General features: G+C 39.0%; 1 protein-coding gene across 3 annotated transcripts in view; it reads right to left on the bottom strand.

Moving 5' to 3' along the window:
• Nucleotides 1-18,815, bottom strand: part of ATG7 (autophagy related 7) — a 294,865-nt gene that overhangs the window by 204,782 nt on the left and 71,268 nt on the right. For all 3 annotated transcript variants that reach the window (XM_053669368.1, XM_053669370.1, XM_053669369.1), the window contains exons 12-15: nt 18,162-18,252; nt 16,769-16,913; nt 7,551-7,709; nt 538-732 (exon numbers count right to left, since the gene is read on the bottom strand). In XM_053669368.1, coding sequence (XP_053525343.1) covers nt 538-732; nt 7,551-7,709; nt 16,769-16,913; nt 18,162-18,252 — 590 coding nt within the window. The remainder of the gene's footprint in view (nt 1-537; nt 733-7,550; nt 7,710-16,768; nt 16,914-18,161; nt 18,253-18,815) is intronic.

The raw sequence follows: 18,815 nt of genomic DNA, 5'->3' as shown, positions 1-18,815 counted from the left end.
GGTGATGGCCACACAGTGCACATGCTCACTCAGTGGTGTCTACCATCCCCCAGACTAGTACAGTGAAGTCATCATTGTTCACACAGGCGCATTCCAGTCTACTCTCCTTGGCTGCCAGGTTACATTGATGTTGTGCAAACTGTTCTCATTATATTAATGGCTGGATTTTTCTGGACAGATCTCGTATGTACCATGATTTATTTAAACATCAGTACTGTTGGTCTTTGAAGTTGTTACTGACCAAATAATAGTAAATAAGACAAAATCTTTGCCCTCTTGGAGCTTACATTTTAGTGTGAATATTCCTTCTAGTATTGAGTGCCTCAAAAGGTATAAAAATTAAACAGTAAAGGATAACTATTATGTTGGATGATGGCTGTGAGGCAGATAATCTGGAGTGGATGCCCTTTTGCACTGCGACACACAAAGCACACGTCTTTGCTGGAAGGAAGGTGGACCGGGGACACTTCTCCCTACATGGTGATGGTACATTAAGTCACGACCAGAGCCAGAAGCCCCAGGATCAACACACTCTACCTTTCTCTTGCTCGCAGCGATGACAGCGGGAAGCCACCTGCTCTCCCTGGTGTCCATCAGCAGAAAGACAACATCATGGCTGTCAATGAGCTGTTCCAGTTGCTCCACATCCTTGCGGGCTTGCTCCAGGGTGACGCTGGAGAAGTTCACTGGGTGGCCGGGCATGGGGATGCTCATGTTGAACCCTCTGGCATTCTAGGGAAATACCAAGATATATGGATGTCCAAAGCAGAGGTACAGGTGGTATTTTAGGGCCCATGTCTCCCCATAACTACAAGCCTGTCTACATGGTCACTTACACCAGAAATTTCTCCATGCAGCATTACGCTGCTTTCTCCTTTTGCTATCTGTGCCCTCCACCTTCTTTAACTGTTTCCTAGACCTCTTTGGCCTGTCACCCCAGGGTCCTTAAGTCTGGATAAAGATGCAAACAGAGAAATATAGATACAAGTTTCAAAGTGGGTGGGGGGCACTTCCCATCTGAAGCAAGAACCCTGGAGAAAACTGTTTATCTTTCGCTCTTTCCTACAATCTGAGGCCAAGAAACTTCATCAAAATGCCCTCTGCCTACACAAATCCCCTCTGTCCAGCCAAGCTCTCTTTCCTTATTGTTCCCAACTTGCCCTGACCTCCATTTCCTTAGTGTATAACATCTTCAAATGGGGTGTTACAACAAAAATAATTTGATTTAATAAATTCACTTACTATTAGAATAAGCACTAGTCTTGCCTTAATCTTCTTAGGGTTATAAACATTAAAAAAATAAACTCCTCAAAACAAAGACCCTACTTCTAACTTTCAGCCAGAAAACCTACTTAGGAGTATGTAGATATTTGTTGGGGAGGTGGGCAGTGAGGGTGAGGTGGGGATAGCAGAGTGTGGTACTGAAATGAAACCTCATTACTGGCTCAAAAGTAGAGGTTCCCTGGTAACCTGGGTTTTCCAAATGCAGGGATTCAGTATTTTTCACAGGGGATTTAGGACAGCTCTGTAATTTACCATTTGCTCCTTCTGGCCCCAGAGTGTCTTGGCAGATTAATAGGGAATCACATATAGGTGCCAATGAAGCTGGGGACATTAACTTTCCACAGGAAAAAAGTGTTTTAGAATCACAAACTGCACCCTTGACCCTCTGCATAGAGCTGGCCACAGGGAAATATGTGAAAACATCAGTTTTTTTCATTCCTTTGCCAAAACCCCTCACCTACTGTAAAAATAGCTCAGGGGCAGGGCAAGTAAGTCTTGTTACAAAGGAAAGTTTATTTTGTACAGTGTAGCTATTTTCTCCTAATCTTAAATTCTGAATTCAAGAAAGGGATAATAGCGATAACAGCAACAATTTTTAAAAGAATGAAAACAAAAATTGCAAGCAAAGCAGGAAAGGATGCCAGACAGAAAGGACTTCAGAAAGAATAAAGGTTCAAAACAAGCCCATTTTAACAATGAGAACACCACAAAGACAACTCTCGGGACTTCATTCATTCATCAATTGAGTATGGTGCATCTACCATGTAGCAAGTGAGTGCTATAAGAAACAAAAAGAAAAGCAACAGCCACCGTAATAATAAAAATATATAATAATAACAACTTACTACCCTATTACAACTGGCAAAGTATTTTAAATGGTAGTAACTTGATCCAGTTATTATTTAGGTATTTTAATGACATCACGATTAAAGCATAATTACTCAGTACCAATTCTGACCTATTGAATAATACAGATCCTCACCCACATCCACTTTGCTAACCTGAATAATTCTCTGCTTGCTAAAATTTCAGCCAAAGGCCTCTGTAGGACTAGTCCTTGGCCCACCATTTACATTACGCAGCTGAGACTAGAATTCAGCAAGTTTCAACATAGTTGGTTTCAACCTTGGTTGCACACTAGAACCACTCAGAAAGTTTTATAAAATCCTAATGAAAGATTAGGATTTATAAATCCTAATCCATAGACCATTTAAATTGGAATCTTTGAGACTGGGCCAGCTAACAGTATTTCTAAAACTCCCCAGACGATTCATTTGTGTAGCAGGGGTGAGGTATAATTTATACCAAGGGGGTGAAATGCATAGATCTCAAGTATAAGGTTCAATGTGTTTTGGCAAACTGCAGATTAACCGCTGCACCACACCTGCCAAGACACAGCCCATTTCCATCACCCCAGAATGTGCCCTTGTGTCCCCTCCCAGTCAGTCCTCACTATTCCCCATCCCCGCTGCAACAACCACTGTCCTGACATGTTTTAAAATTCATTTCTCAATTACAGATAACATAAAATATTAAATTAATTTCAGGTATACAACATAATGATTAGACATTTATATACCTTACAAAGTGATCAATCTGGTAAGCCCAGTACCCATCTGGCACCAACATCATTATTATAATATTACTGACGATATTCTCATGCTGTGCTCTATGTATCTGTGACTATTTATACTGCTCACTGGTATTTCTTAATCCTTTCACCTTTTTCACCCCTTCCCCCAAACCATCTCCTATCTGGCCACCATTAGTTTGTTCTCTGTATTTATGAGTTTGTTTAATTTGTTCATTTATCTTGTTTTTTAGATTCCACATATAAGTGAAATCACGTGGTACATGTCTTTCTCTGCCTGACTTACTTCATTTAGCATAACACCCTCAGAGGTCAGGGGTGTCAAACTCATTTTCACTGGGGGCTACATCAGCTTCCTGGTTGCCTTCAAAGGGTCGAATGTAATTTTAGGACTGTATAAATGTAACTACTTAACTAGGAGCAAGAAGCTCCATGCTGCTGCTGGGCAGAAACAAGGTGCTGGAACAGATAAAACAAGGTGGAGGGCTGGATTCAGCCCGTGGGCCTTGTGTTTGCCATCTGTGCTCTAGGTCCATCCAGGTTGTCACAAATGGCGAGATCTAATCCCTTTCAAAGGCTGGGTAATACTCTGTGGCATATATGTACCACATCTTCTTTAACCATTCATCTATCAGTGGACACTGTAAATGATGCTGTAATAAACATAGTCATGCATTATTCTGACTTTCTGAACCCTGGATTGGGCTTGCCTAACCTAGACCCTCATATAAATCGTATCCCGCAGTGTATCTTGTTTACGTTTGGCTTCTGTCACTAAGACTAACATTTCTGAGGTTCATCTTCATTGTTATGTATCAATAGTACATTCCTTTTTGTTATATGAATATACTTTAACTTGTTTCTTTACTTTCTTATTGATAGCTATTTGGGTTACTTCTAAATTTTGGCTATAATGAATAAAGCTACTGTAGACATGCTTGTGTAAGTCATTTAGCATACAGGGATAGGCAAAAGTGGGTTTACAGTTGTTCATATGGAAAAGGACAAACAATACAAATAAATAATATAAATATAATAATTAATAAATAATAATACAACCCACAATTGTACATATACCTTTGCCCACAAATATACATATATTTTCATTTCTCTTAAATATCTAAAAGTGAAATTTTGGAGTCATTAGGTAGGTGTATGTTTAGTTTCATGAGAAACTGTCAGACTAATTTCTAAAAGTCATGTTTTACCAGCAAACTATGAGACCTCTGGTTCCTCCACAGCCTGATAACATTTAGCATTGTTTGTCTTTATAATTTTACCCATTTTAGTGGGTGAGCAGTGATATACCTTTGTGGTTTCAATTCATATTTTTCTAATGACTATTAATGTTGAGCATTTTCAGGTGTTCACTGACCATTTATAGATCTTCATTATGAAATAAGTGCCTGTCCAACTCTTTTGCCCCTTAACAGTTTGTCTATCTTCTAGGCATTGAGTGGTAAGAGTTGTTTATGTGTTCTGGATACAGATATCTGCCAAATATACATACTATGAGTATTTTCTGTTCTGGCCAGCTTTTTCATTCTCTTAATGGTGTTTTTTGAGAAGCAGAAGTTTTCAATTTTGATAAAGTCCAAGTTATACATTTTCCCACTTATGGTATTTACTGGGTCCCAAGAAATCTTTGCCTATCATAAGATCACTAAGCTGCTTACTCCTAGAGGCTTTGCAGTTTTAGCTTTTATGTTTAATTCCATGGCCTTACTGGGGTTGTCACCTAAGGGCTCAGCGTATTTAATGAGGTCTCTTCCTTCTAGAAAGGTGGGACTCCAAAGTTTCCCAGCCTTGTTGGAGCTCAGGAATCTCTGTTCTCATGGCAGAATGCTGGTGCTTTTTGCCATGCCTCACAGAGTCATGACTTGAGCACACACGACTTGTTATTTAAAGACTCAAGATGCTGCCTAGACATTTTTCTGGACCTCCTTCTCTGCAAAGCTCTCCCATGTCTTAATACTCTGCTCTGCAAATTCCAGCCACCTCAGCTGCTCTGAACTCTGATCTCAATTTCCCCAGCTCCTCAAGACCAAGAATATCCCATGGGCTCTGGCATGGGCCAGAAAATGCCTTCATGCAATAAACTGGGACAAACATTCATTCTGTCCCTTCTGTCTAGGATCACAGTCTTCCACTGCCTATTGTTCATTGTCTGAAAGTCATTTTATATATTCCAGGTGCACAAGTTTTTACATTAGAAGAGCTAGTCCAATATCAATTACTCATCAGGGTTGGAAGCAGATGTTCAGGGTCGGGTTTTAAAGTTTTTTATATGGCTTCATAATGCTACATTTCATTGCCTTATCTTTAAAAAAAGTGGTGACTTCAAATAGTTATGTTACTTACTAAAGGTTAGGTGCTTTCTTGTTCAATTAGTTCAACCCCAAATTAGGCATGATATTAGTGGAGCAGTTCTTTTCATGTCTTGTTCACTTAGGACCAGCCTTTTGGCCATGGCCTGGTATAAGGAAGATAATGAATAAGTATTTGCTGAATGAAAAAAGTACACTACTTTGGTATGTTCTATATGTTATTTATTATTACTTAATAGGTATGAAGGATAAAAATTATATAAGACCTGACTACAGGTACTAGTTATCCAATAGGGAAAACAGAATAACATGATGTAAGTGCTGGGGAAGAGGCTTGATCCTGGTGGGCTGATGTTTTCAAGAAAAGCTGAACTTGACCTCTAAGGCCCATTATCTGGCCCTTGATTTCACCCCAGCCTCTTGAGTGTCTCCCTTGACCTTTGTACTTTAGCCACCCTAATTTTCCTTCAGTTCCACAGAAGCACCATGCTGCCCTTGGCAGACAGCTCTGCCACCCTCAGTCTAGCTAACTCCACTCATCCTGTAAGACTTACTTTCATCAAGGAAGTCTATTTTTGGTTAGGCCTTCCTGTTAAACATTCTCATGGCAACTGAGCTCTTGCTCCATGTACTTATTACAATGATAATATTTTGTGAAATTAGTTGTTAATGACCATCTCCCCCGCTAGACTATAAGCTCCAAATAAGGAAGAGGACACTTTGTCTTGTCCCCCAGTCCTGAGTAGATAGTAGTCCTTAATATTTTGAAAAATGAGTAACAGAATAACAAGTGATAAATAGAGAGGACTGAATTGCCTCATAGGCAATGGTTAGGATTTGGGCAAGCCAATATTTCAGGCAACAAATAAGTGGTAGAGCTCAGATTCAAAGTCAGGTCTGTCTGGACCCCAAGAGGAGTTCATAACACTTCAGTGACAGACTGGATTATTCTTCTAGACTGTGTACTGCCTCCCTCTAACAGAATTACATGTCCATGCCCTTTGCCATGACTTTGCAGGACCTCTTACAAAGAAGGCAAAGTGTTCTGACCACCCCCATTGACTCTGAATGTGGTCCTATGATTTAAATTTGATGATGGAGATGGAGAACATTGCACAGTACCACTATTAAGCTGAGACTTGAAGAGATATAGTGATGGAAAGTTTTCACCAACACTTTTACACTTCCACCTTCTATCGTAAGAAGAGCAGGATCAGATAGCTATCACTATTTGAGCCTAGATTTTGAATAATGTCATATGGAGCAGACTGGAACCTGACTTGAAGCTTGGAGTCTGGCCTAGCCCAGGAGCTAAACCACAGCCAACCTGCCAACCTGTGAGCATGAAATATATTTTTAATTGTAAGCTACTGAAATGTTGAGGTGTGTGATATGCAATACTGTCACAGCAGAAACCTAACTTACATGACTCCTTAGTGACAGGGTTGTATTATTCTTATTTCTTTTAGCATCCAGTGACCTAGCTGGGTACATAGTGAGTGCTCAATCAATACTGTGGAATTAAACCAAATAAAGGACATTCCTCAGATTACACTGGTCAAATGAACAAAACCGTTCAAGTTACTTCTAAAGCAAAGATTTCTAAAATGAAAGAATAATGAGTGATTAAAGAAACTATGAGAAAATGTGCTTTCTTAAGCTAGGGCTGAGAGCCTCTTGTGGCACTTTAAGTATAGGTAGATACTTTGGAAACACCTAATCTGACCCTTGTCAGATAAATGGATTAAGCATGCAAGATGCAGAATCTCTTTCAAAGAGTGACCTAAAAAAAAAAAGCTGACAAGATTTTGGATCAAGTGAGCTGAATAACTTGTCTCTTATAATATGGTGTTTAAATGATCCAACTCAAAAATAAGCAGCTAGAGTAAAAAACTAAATATTTAGCCTAATCTTTGTTCTGCATAGTCTTGTATTCAATTTAATTTCATAAACCTGTTCTAAGTAAATATCTCTGTATTCTGATGATGAAGGAAAAATTGTATCCTACATCTGGCACCATAAATTCCTTTGGAACAAGGCAGGATATAAAAATATACACCCCCCCCAAGAATTCCTCAACTTAATGTCATATAATGCTTTTTAAAACCTACAAAATATTTTTCATACGCTCTTCATTTCATTTTTACAATAACACATGAGGTTTTGTTTTGTGTTTTAATCCCCATTTCTAAGATGAGGAAATGGAAGCTCAGCCACATGATGAGAGCCTGGTGGTAAGTGACAGTTGTCTGACTGTCTTTCACCACTACCGTAGGCCTCATTCCTAAGACTTAAATGTTAAAGACGTAGGAGACAACCTCTGACATTACCGAACAGCATCAACATACCACTCCGGGAAATATCCTCTGGAGCCGGTCTGCTGCAGCCAGGGCCTTGGACTTGCCACCTGTTAGGCAATCTTCAAATTCATAGAGAGGCTGCCTCACAGGATTGGAGTAGGAGATCTTGGCATTGTCCACAAATGTAATGTGTCTGACGCCCCACCCCTGCATGGAAACAAGACATCATTGTGTGTTTCTGGTGAACATTCACAGTGTATTTCCTGAACCCCCTACAAGGAGTTTTCTTTGGAGCAGCTTGGGAACCTCAAAATATTGGGAACTTCAGAAATTAAGTTGTGCAAATTCAGTTTTTGATAAATAAAGAGAATATCAACTTCCTTTGAAAGACAAAATAATTGTATGCCCAATGCCTGGTTTCCTGTACTAATGAAATTAAGAAATGTCAGAATGGCTCTAACAAATAATTCATAACTTTTGACAATAGCACCGGAGAAAGATTTGGAGGTGAGCCTTATAACAACTGTCTGTGTTGCTATCTTGAAGAATTAGCAATAGCCCTCAAGGCCCTTGCTTTTCCTTAAGGAAAAGTTAAGTATAAATAACAGCTCATCTTTAGACTAATTTAAAGCCTAAATTAACTCCTGGGGAAAATGATGTACTAGTTATTTCCCACTAACACTGTAAAAGAGTTTATATTATTTCTCCAAAAGGCAAAAGCCTAATTATCTGGAATGTAGGGGATGATTCTGTATTCTCAGAAATAGCTTTCATGATTTCATACACTTCAGTTATATCTCCTGCAAAGTCTTATAGAACCACACAACTTTAAAGTTAAATGGGGTCTCTAAAATATGTAGTCCAATTACTTGGTTTTACAGATACGGAAATTAAAGCCCAGAAAAGATATGCAACTCACTAAGGTCTCTAGTTAACAACTGAGAAGAAATGAGATCCACAGAGTTGCAAGCAAATGAAGATGCCTACTTTTTGGAGAATGAGGATTCAGCAGGTCATAAATAAGCATAACTATCTAAGAGAAGCTCTGCCATGATTAGCTATGAAGCCAAGATGCTTCTCTCTCTCATTTCAATATCCTTCTATTAGGGGCCTTGAAACTCAATTAGACTAATGATTCTAGGGGGACAATCAATGAAGACCCTAGATTTGTTTTGGGGGTTGAGAAAGACAGACCAGAATCCATTCTTTCAAAAGCATAGTTCAGATCAGCTGTTTGTTTTGATGTCCACGGGTAACTCTCTGGCCTATTCACCCAGCTAAGTGATCTACCATGGACAGGGAAGAAAGGTATGAAAAACCCAGAAGTCACTTGTGCTTAGTCTAGAAATATTTATTTCTGAAGTATTTTTGCATTCTTCAAAGCAAGCTGAGTGGAGAGCAAGGAAGGCAGTCTGGGAACATGCTGGGCAGTGGGAAGAAAGCTAAATAAATTACAAACACAACACAGGTTAGTCACATGCAGGTAAACTTTTACACTTAACTTTTGGCTTCCTGGAATGCTACACAGTTTAAATGGTTAATCTGCAAAGATTAAAGAAAATTACAATACTCAATGCTGGTAAGGATGTGGTAGTGAAAAACCTGCTTTACTGGTTGAGAATGTAAATCAGTGTAATTTTTCTGGAAAGCAATTCGGCAATGTTTCTAGAGTATTTAAAATGTTCACATCTTCTGACCTACTTCCAGCAATCTATCCCAAGAAATAATCTGAAATATTGACAGAGATGATATTACAAAGGTGTTCTTTGCAAGATAATTTATAGTTACATAAAAATTTGTAAAAATGTACACTTCTTTAAAAATATTGGAATCAATGTTAATATCTAATATTGTCTCAGTGAATTATGTTTCATCATACAGGAGGGCATATTCTAAAGCCATTCAGCAGTCCTAATAGGCATCCTTTTTAATGACATGGGAAAGTTTTACAATGTTAATTAATAAAAGTAAAGGACATTATTATGTATCACATGAGATTTTAAAATATACATTAAATGAGAGATTCAAGATGGTGGAGAAGTAGGTAGAAGCTAAACTAACCTCTTCCCCAGACCAATCTGGAATTACAACTAAACTGTAGAGAAAGCATCCTGAATAACCAACTGAACACTAAATGGAGAGAAGCCTTACAACCAAGGACAGATGGAAGAAACCACTTCACTATGATGAAACTGGTATGGAGTGCAGAGGAGACACCTGGGCTCACATGGGTGGCAGCTGAAGCTCTGAAGGGATATTTCATTGGTTGGAGGGTTATCCCCAAGAAGTGCGGGATCTAAAACCCAAGCTGGGCTCCCCATCATACAGCACCAGAGCCAGAAAGAAACCCAGATTATAACCAGCTGTGAAAAGCAGCAGGGTTTCTGTCTGCCAGGGAGATGGCTGGAGACACATAGTGCCTCTTAAAGGACCAACACACAAAATTTCGTTTGCAACCACTTACACTGGGCTTTTGCAGAGGGAAGACAGAGTGAACTAGAGATGCTTGAAGAGAGTCTGGGACTGGTGGCTCTGGGGAAAGAACTGATGGAACAGCCAGCCAGAATCCCTGTGCTGAGTCATTCCCCATACTGCAGAACAAATTTTTCTCAGGCAGAGGACTCCCCTCTGAGTGGCATCAGCCTGAGGGGCAGCAACAGCCCCATCCTGTGGGGCTTAAGCCAGGCTGCTGAGCACAGCTTGATTACATTAAAACCAATCACTTTAAAGCCTGATTAGTTTAAAGTAAAGCAATGGAAAAAATTTCATGCAAATGGAAAAGTAGCAGTACTTATATCCAACAAAATAGACTTTTAAACCAAGGCTATAAGAGACAAAGAAGGACACTGCATAGTGATAGACAAATCAATTCAACAGGAGGATATAACCCTCATAAACATTTATGTACTCAACACAGGAGCACCTACATTTGTGAAGCAAATCTTGATGGACATAAAGGGAGAGATGGACAGAAACAGTCAGAAGTTTTATAGGCTCTGGGGCTTTGAGATCTTCTTGCGCCATTTTTGGTCTGTTCGCGCTTCTCAAATAAGATCAAATTCAAGGAGTTCATCATCACCAAGCCCTTATTATATAAAATGTTAAAGGGACTTATCTAAGAAAAAGAAGTTAAAGAAACATTAACAGTGAAAGGACGACAAACTCACAGTTATTAACAACCACACTTAAAATGAAAGCAAACTAAAAGGACAGCTAGATCAGGAGTGGAAACATAGAAATGAAGATCTCAAGGAGGATTAGCAACAGGGGAGTGGGAGGAGGAGAAGGGGGGAGAAGGTACAGAAAATAAGTAGCATAGACAGTAGATAGAAAATAGATGGGGGGGCAAGAATAGCATGGGAAATATAGAATCTAAAGGACTTGAGACACATGGTCATAAACTAAAGGGGGGGTGATGGTGGGGATGGGGGGTAGGATGGAGGGGAATGAAAGGGGGAATAGAACAACTGTAACAGCATAATCAATAAAAAAAAAAAAAGAAGTTTTAACACCCGCTGGCCAAGATGGAGGCATAGGTGAAAACACTGTGCCTCCTTGCACAACCAAGTTTAAAGACAACAAAGTTTTAGTAACAAAAACGCAGCCAAAACACAGAAAATTGAACTGTACAGAAGTCCAACAACAACAAACCATTCATCCAGACCAGTAAGAGGGGCAAAGTCAGCGGCTGGCGAAGCGGGTTGGGCAGGAAAGATCCGCCCGACCGACCCGGGAGCACAGTCCAGGGTTGGTGGATCCCAGGCATGGGGCGGCAATGGGCAGACCCGCTCAGGGCGCAAGGCGGCTGCCTGACCACAGTCACACATTCGCATGCAGATAAACCAAGACAAGGAGGGAGCAGTGAGACAGACTGCTCAGGCTAGGGCCCAAGTGACGGGAATTAGAGCCTGAAAGCACCAGTTGGAAAGACTTTCGGGGTTGAGGTGCCAGGAGAGCCTCCCAGGCTCACAGAAAGTTTGTTGGAGGGACCCACAGGGTCCTGGAGGGTGCACAGGCCCACACCCCCAGGAGCCAGCACCAGGAGAGCCAGATTTACTTGCAGGAAGCAGCAGAGGGGAACAAAATCTGAAAGAGAGAGGAACAAACGCTACTGCCCCTCTCTGACCTTGCCCCCACATACAGCGTCACAACCCAGTGACTTGGGCCTCCCCACCCTTGTGAACACCTAAAGTTCCACCCCTCATACGTAACAGGCACAAACAGACCAAAACATTATGGCTCAAGAAGAACAGCTCAAACCCCCAGAGCCAATAATTCTAAGTGACCAAGAGATAGCCAACCTTTTAGCTGCACAGTTCAAAACACTGGTGATCAGGATCCTCACAGAACTGGTTGATTATAGCCACAAATTAGAGGAACATACGAAGGCTAAACTAATTGAAATGAAGAGAAATGCACAGGAAACCAATAGTGATGGAAAGGAAACTGGGACTCAGATCAAGGGAGTATACCAGAAGGAAAAAAAATGACCAAACAGAAAAGAATGAAGAAACAAGAATTCAAAAAAAAATGAGAAGAGGCTTAGGAACCTCCAGGACATCTTTAAATGCTCCAACATCCGAATTGTAGGGGTACCAGAAGGGGAAGAGGAACAGCCACGAGTGGAAAACTTATTTGAACAAATAATAAAGGAGAACTTCCCTAATCTGGCAAAGGAAACAGAATTCCGGGAAATCCAGGAAACTCAGAGAGTCCCAAAGAACTTGGACCCAAGAAGGAACACACCAAGCACATCATAAGTACATTAGCCAAGATTAAAATGAAGGAGAGAATCCTAGAAGCAGCAAGAGATAAGGGGACAGTCACCTACAAAGAAGTTCCCATAAGACTGTTAGCAGATTTCTCAAAAGAGACCTTATAGGCAAGAAGGGGCTGGAAAGAAGTATTCCAAATCATGAAATCCAAAGACCTACATCCAAGATTGATCTATCTAGCAAAGCTTTCATTTAGAATGGAAGGACAAGTAAAGTGCTTCTCAGATAAGGTCAAATGCAAGGAGTTCATCATCACCAAGCCCTTATTATATGAAATGTTAAAGGGACTTATCTAAGAAAAAGAAGATAAAAAATACGAACAGTGAAAGGACAGCAAACTCACAGTTATTAAGAACCACACCTAAAACAAAAGCAAACTAAGAGGACAGCTAGATCAGGAATGGAACCATAGAAATGGAGATCACATGGAGGGTTAACAACAGGGAAGTGGGAGAAGGAGAAGGGGGGAGAAGGTACAGAGAATAAGCAGCATAGATGGTAGGTAGAAAATAGATGGGGGGAGGGCAACAATAGTATGGGAAATATAGAATCTAAAGAACTTGAGACACGTGTTCATGAACTAAAGGGGGGGAATGGTGGGAGAGGGGTGTGCAGGGTGGAAGGGAATGAAGGGGGAAATGGGACAACTTGAATGGCATAATCAATAAAATATATTAAAATATAAGAAAGAAGAAGTTTTAACACCCACTGACTTCAACGGATAGATGTTCCAGGCAGAAAATCTACAAGGAGACAGCCTCCTTAAATGATACACTAGATCAGATGGAATTAATTGATACCTTCTGAGCATTTCATCCCAAAGTAGAAGAATATACATATTTTTCAAGTGCTCATGGAATGTTTTCTGGGAGAGACCACATGTTAGGACACGAAACAAGTCTCAAAAAATTTAGGAAGGTTGAAATCATATATTACATATATTCTCTGACCATAATGCTATGAAACTAGAAAAAAACACAAGAAGAACACTGAAAAACATGCAAAGACATAGAAGCCTAATAACATGTTATTAAACAATAAATGGGTCAATAACAAGATCATGGAAGAAATCAAAAGATACCATAAAACACTGAAAATGAAGACTCAACAACCCCAAACCTGTAGGACACTGGGAAAGCAATCTTAAGAGGGAAATTCATAGCATTACAGGCCTTTCTAAAAAAAAAAAAAAAGAAAGAAAAAGCTCAAATAAACAGTCTAACTGTACACTTAAAGGAACTTGAGAAACAACAAAGTCCAAAGTAAGTAGAGGGAAGGAAATAATAAAGATCAGAGCAGAAATAAATGAAATGGAGTCTAAAAAAATGATGCAAAAGGTCAATGAACACAAGAACTTGTTCTTTGAAAAGATAAACAAGATTGACAAACTTTTAACCAGACCCATCAAGGAAAAAAGAGAAAGGACCCAAATAAATAAAACCAGAAGTGAAAAGAAAATAACTGACACCAAAGAAATACAAAGGAGTGTAAGAAAATATTATGAACAACTATATACCAAACTGACAACCCAAACAAAATGGATAAATTCCTGGAATAATATAATCTTCCAAATCTAAAGCAGGAAGAATCAGAGAATCTGAATAGACAGATTACACCTAGTGAAATTGAAGCAGTAATTAAAACTCCCAAAAAACAACAGCCCTGGGCTGGATGGCTGCACAGGTGAATTTTACCAAACTTTATAAGAACGCCTCTCCTTCTTAAAGTATTTCATAAAATTCAAGAGGAGGGAAGGCTCTGAAACTCATTTTACCAGGCCAGCATTGTCCTAATTCCAAAACCAGATAAAAACACTACAAAGAAAGAAAATTATAGGCCGCTATCCCTGATAAACATAGATGTTAAAATCATTGATAAAATATTAGCAAACTGAATACAACAATGAACAAAAAGATAATATACCATGATCAAGTGGGATTCATTCCAGGGATGCAAGGTTGATACAACATTAGCAAATTAATAAATGTGATTCATCACATAAACAAAATGAAGGATAAAAACCACTTGATCATATCAATAGATATAGAAAATACATTTGATAAAATCCAGCACCCATTTATTATCAAAACTCTCAGCAAAGTGGGGATAGAGGGAACATACCTAAACATAATTAAAGACATACATGAAAAACTCACTGCCAGTATCATACTCAATGGGCAAAGTTACAAACATTCCCCTTAAGTTTGGGAAAAAGACAGGGATGTCTGCTTTCACCTCTCTCATTCAACAAAGTACTGGAAGTCCTAGCCACAGCAATTAGGTAAGAACTAAAAGGCACCCAAATGGGAAAGGAAGTATTAAAACTGTATTTGCAGATGACATGATACTGTACATAGAGAACCCCAAAGATTCCACCAAGAAACTACTAGAACTGATAAATGAATTCAGCTAAGTAGCAGGGGTATTCCGGTAAGTAGAAGGGGTATATATTAATTATACCCTAATATACAGAAATCAGTTGCATTTTTATATGCCCATAACAAGCTAACACAAAGGGAAATTAAGAAAACAATCCCATTCACAATTACTAAAAAAAGAATAAAATACTTAGGAATAAACCTAACCAAAGATGTAAAAAACCTGTACTTGGAAAATTATAAGACACTAAAGAAAGAAATGGAAGAAGATACAAGTAAGTGGTAGCACGTCACATGTTCATGAATAGGATGAATTAACTTCATTAAAACAGCCATATTACCCAAAGCAATCTATAGATTCAATGCAATTTCTATCAAGATTCCAATGACATATTTCATAGAACTAGAACAAATATTTCAAAAACTTATATGGAACCACAAAAGGCGCCAAGTAGCAAAGGTGATCCTGACAAAGAAGAACGAAGTTAGAGGAATCATGCTAGCTACTATTAAACTATATTACAAGGCCTTAGTAATTAAAACAGCCTTGTACTGGCATAACAACAGACACACAGATCAATGGAACAGAATAGAGAGCTCAGAAATAAACAAACACCTATATAGTCAATTAATATTCTACATAGGAAGCAAGCACATAAAATGTGTATCCATTTTTAAGATGTGTGTCCATCTTAGCTGTAAGAAAGAAGAAAGTTTTACCCTTTGTGACAGTATGGATGGGCCCGGAGAACATTACACTAAGTGAAATAAGCCAGACAGAGAAAGACAAATACCATATCATTTCACTCATAATGTAGAATCCAATGAGCAAATTGAGCTAACAAGGAAAATGGGGGCAAATTCATAGATGGAGAGCAGGATGACAGCTAGTGGGAGTGGGGGGAGGTAAAGAAGTGCAGGAGATGAGCAAAAAGGTAAAAGGACTCACGGGCACAGACAACAGTGTGGTGATTGCTGGGGGAATGGGCATGTAAAGGAACTAAATGGTAATGGGAAACACACAATAAAGATCAAATCAAAAATAAAATATCTATTAAACACAACACTGAAAGGAAGTAATTGGAAAAGTGGTAAGAAAATTAATACTTTTCCTGTTTTATAACTTTTACACAAAAGTGCTATAAATCATAAAGAAAAAGACTAACACAATTAATCACAAAAGATTTTAAAACTTTGATACCACTAAATATACTTTAAATAAGTTGAGAAAACTTATTTGGTTCGTATAAGAGAAAAAAGATTAACATTAATAATAACAAGAACTCTAAATCAATATAAAAGAAAACTCAGCACAACCCAAAAGACATGAATACAAGATATAAACTTTACGAAAGAAATAAAATTTAAAACTCACCCTCGCTAACTAAAGAAATGCAAACAAAACATTCTTTTCCTCATGTTTCTAGGAGCACAGTCTAGTATAATGTTTTTGGAAGATAATTTAGTTTGGGAAGAAAAAAATATATGTCATAGCAGTTCTACTACCAAGCAATTCTACTCCTAGGACTTTGCCCCCAAAGAAATAACCCTATGAATATATAGAGATAAAAGTGTAAAATGTTCATGTCATCAGCACCTCTAAAAGAAAAATATGTGACACTGATAAAATAAACTGAGGACACACTTTTGCAACAAAATATTCCATATACATAATATGGAATACATAGTGAGACACAATATTATCTTTACATTAAGTTAAAAATAAAAACGTTACAGACAGTATACTACAATCCAATTTCACAACTATAAATACATAACAGCAAAGATGACAAATGTCTATTTGTAAATGCCTATGAAAACTTAAGGGGAAGATATACTGCATAGTAATCTACAAAGTCTGCTTAACTCTGGGAAATGTAACTTGGAATAGGAATGGAGGGAGACTTTGTGTTTCTACCTTATCATAAAAGCATGTACTCCTTTTGTGATTATAAATATATTGAAAAAAGAAAAAAGGAAAGGAGAGAGGGAGAGAAAAAAGCGGGCAAGAGAGCAGAGAGGGGGCATCTGGGAGATGGAAGGCAATCAGATACAGTAAAATGGGAACAGAAGCCATAGCTTCCAAGATAACACTGGGCCCCCATGAACTCACCATCAGTGTCCTAGCCACATTACAGCCCAAGGTGCCAGCTCCAAGCAGCAGACATTTGGCAGACACAACTTTGTCTAAGTCCAAAGTAGGCACCAATCTCCAACACATCAATTTGAGATTTAGATCCACTGATGACTCAGCTAACCTAGAAAATGAGAGAATTATTTACTTATTCAGTCAATCACTCATTTATGCCCCAATCTTGTCCTTTTTTGGATAGAAAGTAGCTGTATGAGAAAAGAAAAAATACTCAGGAAATTAGGATCAAAGGAAAAATAAGGTGAAGCTTCAGGGTAAATGGAGAGGAAGAAGGTTACTGTACAGAATAATGCCATTGAACCCCTCTGCAATTGTTAGTGACAGGCCACATATTTGATACTGAGCTCCCAGGGCCCAGCTGAAAAGAGAAGTACGACTGGTACTAGGAAGCACTGTGTCCATAGATAAAAGCACACCAGCTACCTGCTTTAGAGAAAAGTTTTTCCTAATAGTGAAGACAAATTTCTTCCATGTCCCTCAATAAAGGGTGTACTTACACTCTCCCTTAAATACATTATTGGTTTCCATGAAATATTTCTTATAATGTCCTTTGATACAGGCTACTAGGACAAAATTAAAGGGTAATAAATAAAGGACTAAAACATGATACAGGTCTGAGAGTCTGAGCTTGAAGCAAGAACAAAATTTAGAATGTCTAGACTCTAGATGGACTGATAAACTATGTGCCCTTCAGGATATCCATCATAAATACCAGTTCCCACAACCAAACTTAAATTAAGAGTTATGCGGCTTTCTAGTTCCATCCATGTTGTTGCAAAGGGTAATAGCTCCTTCTTTCTCTCTGCTGCATAGAATTCCATTGTGTATATGTACCACAATTTTTTGATCCATTCATTTACTGACGGGCACCTAGGTTGCTTCCAACTCTTGGCTATTGTAAATTGTGCTGCTGAGTGAAATAGGCCAGGCATTGAAGGACAAATACCATATGATCTCACCTTTAACAGGAAGCTAAATAACAAAATAAACAAGCAAATAGAATAAAAACAAAGACACTAAAATAGAGAACAAGTGGGCAGTGACCAGAGGGGAGAGGGAAGGGAATTTAAGGGGAAAAACGGGGAGGGATTTTGAAGAACAAGTATGAAAGACACAGGGATGAGGACTGTGGGGGGGGATGAGAGGGAGGTGGGGAGACGGGGCGGAGGGGGGGGCTGGGATGGGAGAAATTGACAAAAAAAAACTGTATTTGAAAAATAACTAAATAAATTTAAAATTAAAAAAAAGAGTTATGCGGCAAAGAATGCAATAGTACTCATTATTTGTGTGCATAGCAACCCCTGGACTAAACTGTGCAAAAACTCCATTGGAGAAAATGTCTTCCCAAATATACCTTTTAGGGTCCATGCATTCACTGAGGTTCACCATCCTTGGTCCCATGCCTCCTTTCTGGTTCTTTTCCCATCCAACTGCTTTGGGACAATCTTAAAGCAAATAAAACAGTAAGTTTAATGAAGGAGAGAATAATACAAGTAAGTCAAGCAGCAAGATGGTTCATACACTGATAAGCTTTTGGCTCACCTCCTTCTCAAAGAGATTCTTGGGCCTGAATTTACATCTACTTGCCTCAGCTGCCTCCCCATCTTCCATAGCTACTAGGAATCTCATTCAGAGGCCAGCAGACCCAAGTACAGCTTTCCTGTAGAGGGGCTTCTGAAATAGCCTTTAAGTCTAGCCCAAGTTGCTTTGATTTCTGCAGTTACTGGAAGTTGCTCAAATAAAGACAGTCATGTTTGGGATTGATATAACCCTGTGGAAGATTCTCTACTCCAGGAAACAGACTACTGTGATGGCAGTACAATTTCTGATAATGCTCCCATTGGGATATGAACAGTAGGTCCCTTCTGTTCATCTTCATCATGTCCCTCTGCTCAGCCACTCAACTCCATCATTGTATACACCTACCTGTGGGCAGGTCACAATCCAAGAGGACTGTCCCTCTGTTAAGCTGCCCTCCCCTTTAAGCTCATCCTTATCCATTCAGACT

This window comes from Artibeus jamaicensis, unplaced genomic scaffold (assembly GCF_021234435.1).
Source record: "Artibeus jamaicensis isolate MK-2021 breed Jamaican fruit bat unplaced genomic scaffold, CSHL_Jam_final contig_519, whole genome shotgun sequence".
NCBI classification, from domain to species: domain Eukaryota; kingdom Metazoa; phylum Chordata; class Mammalia; order Chiroptera; family Phyllostomidae; genus Artibeus; species Artibeus jamaicensis.
Note: the sequence above shows the minus strand (reverse complement) of the source record. Positions and strands in the feature narration are given on the sequence as shown.